The sequence below is a fragment of the Vitis vinifera genome, chromosome 13, assembly GCF_030704535.1.
Source record: "Vitis vinifera cultivar Pinot Noir 40024 chromosome 13, ASM3070453v1".
Lineage (NCBI taxonomy): Eukaryota > Viridiplantae > Streptophyta > Magnoliopsida > Vitales > Vitaceae > Vitis > Vitis vinifera.
This window is the reverse complement of record NC_081817.1, coordinates 20795629-20801201: the sequence shown is the minus strand read 5'-3', so window position 1 is coordinate 20801201 and position 5573 is coordinate 20795629. Positions and strand designations below refer to the sequence as shown.

The 5573-nt window shown below is 33.4% G+C and overlaps 1 protein-coding gene across 1 annotated transcript; it reads right to left on the bottom strand.

Annotated features, from left to right (window-relative positions):
• Positions 1-672: 672 nt before the first annotated feature.
• On the bottom strand, positions 673-1370 carry LOC104877886 (uncharacterized). The gene is made up of 3 exons (XM_010647272.1): positions 1319-1370; positions 972-1223; positions 673-881 (listed from the first exon to the last, which is right to left on the bottom strand). The coding sequence occupies exons 1-3, from the start codon at positions 1368-1370 to the stop codon at positions 673-675; spliced, it is 513 nt and encodes a 170-aa protein (XP_010645574.1).
• Between the last annotated feature and the right edge of the window lie 4203 nt (positions 1371-5573).

Here is a 5573-nt window from a genome sequence, read left to right as displayed (position 1 = left end):
ATACAATAAAAAAAGATGTAGTTGAAGATGTCGTCAAAGATACAATATCGAAAATGGAGACACGCCAACGATGATGCAAAATGAAAGTCTTTGATGAGAACACCATTGGAATAGAGGAGCTATAGACGAGTACATGAGATTGAGTATATCGTCGATGACACAATACGATACCACCATGAAAACACCCCGACAATGTGAAAGGGAAACCTTCATGGGTAGAACACTAGAACGACAAGTTTCTTCTCCTCTTTTTCAATATTTTTATTTTCTTTAAAAATTGTAATTTTAGAATTCAATCAAAAGGGTAATTTGGTCTAATAAAAATATAAAGCCTTCAAAAGAATTATCACATTCACCCACCCTTTTGGGTCATTTTTTACCCCCACCCACCTTAAAGGGTAGTTTTCCCAAAAAAAAAAATTGCAACATCCATTTGGCAAAGCCAAAAGTCAGTTTCGTGAAGCAAATATCTCAGGCAATGAGAGTCTGGAAAGGCGGAGCAATATTTAAGAGCTGCTTTCTGCCAAACCAATGAATTCAAATTGAAGTAACACGATGGGCAAAGCCACTTGTAATGTCACAGCTATTATCCTATGTGTTTTTTTCTTTCTCTCTGGCCTCTGTGAATTTATTGTAAGAGAATTGCTATACATTTTTTTTTCTTCTGCGAGTTCACCAACCTCCACTACCACCACCAGACCATCCATTTCCACCACCAGAAAATGTGGTATTACTTTTGCCAAAACCCCATCCTGTATTGGCAACCTCTGAAGCAACATTCCCCTTCGAGCATGCCGCATCCCAGGCAACATCTCCATCAGCATTGCTTTTATTCTCCCTACTACCACTTCCACTTCCACTTCCAACGCAACCGCCTTTACCTACTCCACCACCACTAGTCCCATCTCCATGGCTATTATTGTTACTGTTGTTGACCTCTCTCTAATTAGCACGACCGTTGCCCCAAGTACAAGGACCACTACTCCCAGCCTCCCCGGAACCACTCCCATTGCCTCCACTAGCCTTGTCATTCCCCCAACCATCAGTGCCACCTCCACCACCCTCATTATTGTCACTTGCTTTACTCCTACCCCAGCTACCCCAGCCACTAGACGAAGCTCCTCTACTGGGTGAGTTCTGGACCTTCAAACCTGGCAAGTTGCCCCATCCATCACTATCCCAACTTTTATCCTCAACATTCAGCACCGACCCCCACTCTGAACCTGCACCATACCCAAATTCTTTTTGGTCCTTGGCATTGTAAGAACCATGGTTACGGCCACGACCAAGTCTAGGCTCATGACCATTGTTTCCACACCTTTGACTGCCACTACCTCAAGACATTCTATATCTGAAAACCTCTTCTCCATTTTTTTTCTTACTTATAACAGCCTATAAAGAAATCTAGCTGCAAAACTCAACAGAAAGGTCCTAGAAAAATAAAATAAGGAATATTAGTCCACTCATTTTATTTTTAAATCTAAACAAAACAGCAATCTTTATGCAATTGTTTTTTTAATAAGAATTTATAACACTGCTTATTGATAATGTGGGCCCATGGTATGATTAATTTACATAATTTTTAGGACAGTTTTACTTCAAATATGAAATTGTTAGAATGAATGTGTGCACAAGTTCTAAACACACTCCAACACTGGTTATACCCTCTAAACTATTGACTCCACAAGGAGAAACAGTTCCCTTTTCCAGTCCTAAACCACATCCACTACCATTCTTGTCACCGCATCCACTTTAACAACTGTTTGCATTTTGTGCCACTAAGAATGAACTGTATATGGAAAGGCCATTACATCAATTTGTAGAAACCAATATGAAAGGATGCTCCTTGTATTGCCTTTGGTTTTACCTTTTCAATTTAAATATTTATGCTAGACCAGAAAACAAACTTCCATGACTGATTTTGGTGTATGATCAAGTCAGTCTAGTAACGATCATAACATCATTCTTCATGTCCTTTCATGATATGCAAATTTAGGAAATTGTAAAAGAATAAATAAATTAAATAAGAACTAATTAGTAGACTTGCCTCTAGAATTAGGTGTACAAGTTTTATCTCTGCTTGAGTTGAATTGGCCTCTCCAACCGCCGGTGTTTGTAACACCCCAAAATTTAATCTAGGGGCAAAATACTAATTTACAAAGTAATTAAGTAATTTATTAAATTCATTAAGGGTGAAAGAGTCCTTTTACAATTAAAAATCCTAGGTATAAATTGGACTTTTCCTCGTCTTCTTCATTTAGAAAACTCTATCATCTAGAAATAGAGAATTGGAGATCGTAGGGCTCAAGGGTTATAGATTCAAAGTTGAAGTTCAAGGTTTTTTTTTTTTCTAGGTAAAATTCTAACCCTAAATTAATATATTATATTCGTTAGTTAGTTCTAAACATACTATTTATTCTTTGATTTTTTTTTTTTTAAATTTAGATTAAGGTTCGTTTATTTTTTTAATTCATTTTAATATCAAAATATTGGAAATTTAAGATTATTGCTGGTTTTATTGTTAGAAATTGGGAAATCTTAAGTTTTTGAAAAAAATAAAATGATTCTCTGGAAGATTTCGATTTAGGTTAGGGTTAACCTATTTAAAACTTTTAGGTCAAAATATTGAAATTAGGAATGTAGATTGTTCTATTGATGAAAATAGAGAAATTCAAAATTTCTTAGATGAATAGATATAAGTAATGAAATTTTAAAAATAAAAATAAAAATAAATGAGTAAATAAATATATTATTATATGTGACTTAAGGGATTAGAAAATATTAGTAAAAAAAAAACGTGTGCACTAGAAGAAGTTTTTTAAAAAAAAAAAGAAAAAGAAAAGAAAATGCTTGCTTTTGGAAACTGAAGAATGGTGAAAAAAAATATAGTAATATTAATAATAAAGGAAGATGTGTACGGATGGTGTTATATATATTATAATAATGGAGAGTTATTTTGTGTAGGTTATGTTAGGTTAAAAAAAAAAAAAAAACTTGAAAGTGAGAGAATAGAATTTATAAATAAAAGGAAGTAAAGTTTTGTGTATTATAATTATACTAATGATAGGTGTAAGTTAATAAAAAGCATAGAATTTAATAAGTGAAATAAATTGTAGTTTAATTAAATTATGTTGTGTCCCATGAAATAAATTAAAAATAAAATTTAAGTTTTATATGAATTAGAAATTTATTAATTTTTCTAAAATAGGAATAGATTAAATTATCTTTCATAATTAAAAACATTAATTTGAATACCTAAAATTTTAGAATTGTCAAAGCCATAAATTTAGATAAATAGTAATGATTATTTATCTTATACTTTATTAGGTGAAGAGTAGCTTTTCTAGAATTATTTTTCTCCCAAGTTTTTGAGAACTTCTTTTGAGGTAAGGGAAATTAATACAGTTGTTTTTTTTTTTTTAGAAACAAATTTTTATATACGTCATTTGGAAACGTTTTGAGTTATTATTCGTTTTATGCATGGATCAAATATGTTTTGCATGAAAAGTATGTTAGAACCTTACATTTTGTTTGCAACAAAGAAATGTGGAGATATTATGGTTTGGAAATTTGAATAATTGAAATAAGAGTTTGACTCTGGCTTGTTTGGCCTTTGTCAATGGGATATAATAGTTGACATTTACATTTCTTGGTGGAAAATGTAATTGATTTGGACCCCAACCTCCAAAGGTTTTGTTAGAGGTTACTAGTACTAGTAGTGTTTGATTCTGTCCACCTTAAAGGAACAATTTGAGGCTAGCCACCTATTTGAAAAGTCTCACCTAATTGGGCACCATTTGATGTTTGATGACCAGAGTAAATAAATGATTTGAATGTATTGACTGAATTTGATATGAAAATGTTTGAATCAGAAATGAAAGTGTACAATTAAAAGTTTTGAATGTACTAACAAAACTGACTCAAAGGTTTATGAGAATAATTAGTTATAATATCTCCTATTTTGCAAGTGAACTTGAAATATTTGATCCATGGATTGTATTAATGTTCCTTATTGGGCTTTGAGCTCATTCCCCTTTGTTGATAATTTTTCAAGTACCCTTAGTTCGGGGAAGGAGTGATGGTTAGGTCGGGGAATGGTCATCATTAGGATTTTGCTTAGGATGTTATTTTTGGACATTGTTAGTTTATAAGTTTATGTTCATTTGGATTATTTGGTTTTTGGAAGCTATTTAGATATTGAACTTTTAAATTTTTTTATGATAGTTTGAAGTTGAGATTTGGAGATTATGAAAAATTTTGTTAGCACTTGAATTGTTTGAGTTTGCAATATATTTGGATAATGGATTTTGGTTGATGGATGATTAGTTTTAAAGTTAAGTTTTGAAGATTTTAGAATTTTGTTCCGCTACTTTAAACAAATATTTGGTAATTGGTAACTTCCAGTTACAAGATAATTGTTTGGATCAGGTTACACTTTAAGCCTTCGGGTTTGAGGTGTGAAATGACCGTCATGTCCTTAGAGTGAGTATTGGGGTGTGACAGAGTGGTATCAGAGCACCAGGTTGTGATCTTGATGGGAATTTGTTTAGTTTACCTTTGGGAATAGATGAGTGACGCATTAGTTTAAGTTTCAACTTCATCTAGTCTGATTCCTTTTATTCCTTACAATTCTGATTTGCTTATTTGGCTTCTTAGTGACTAATTTAGTTATACCTATTGCTTTTTAGGACACCATGCCACAAGGAGACTTGCATCTTCCCAAAACAGTTAAGTTAATGATGATATACATCCTCCACCTGAGGCTTTACCCCTTATGAGTACTAAAGGGCTTTATAGATATTTAGGGACTTTGGATGGCTTGGTTGAGCATCAGGTTAAAGCTACTGGAAGTAATGGTCAAGGACAATCCTCATCTACTAGGGGTAGCTCCTTTGACGACTTTAAGAAGTTAGGTCCCCCATACTTTTCTAGTACTTCAAATCCAACAGAGCAGAGGCTTGGATTATGAAGACAGAGAAATTCTTTGATGTCATTGATTGTTCTAAGGAGTAAAAAGCCTCTTATACAACATTTATGTTAGACAAAAAGGCAGACTATTGGTAGTGCATGACTAACAGGCTTTTGGAGGATTCGGGGCCTATTTTTTGAAGTTAGTTTAGGGAGGCTTTTTATAAGAAGTACTTTCCTAACAGTGTTTGATGATAAAAGATGGGAGAGTTTATTCATTTAGAGCAGGGGAATTTGACTGTGGCCCAGTATGAGGCTAAGTTTACCGAACTATCACATTTTGCCCTATAGTTAATTGCTATAGAGGAGAAAAAAACATTAAAGTTTCAGGATGGACTGAAGCCTTATCTAAAGAATAAGATATCAATCCTGAAGCTTAGTGTTTATTCAAAGGTGGTAAACAGAGCCCTTATTGCAGAGAAGGATAATGAAGAGCTTCACTGGTATAGGGAACAAAAAAGGAAGAGGAATAGAAATGATGGTGCTCATGGTAACCAAGCGCAGAAAAAGTCTGCTCCAAGTAGAAATTAGAATAAAGGAAAAGCAGCACAAAATTTAGATGAGATTTGTCCTACTTGTGGCAAGAACCATGGGAGTAGGCTATG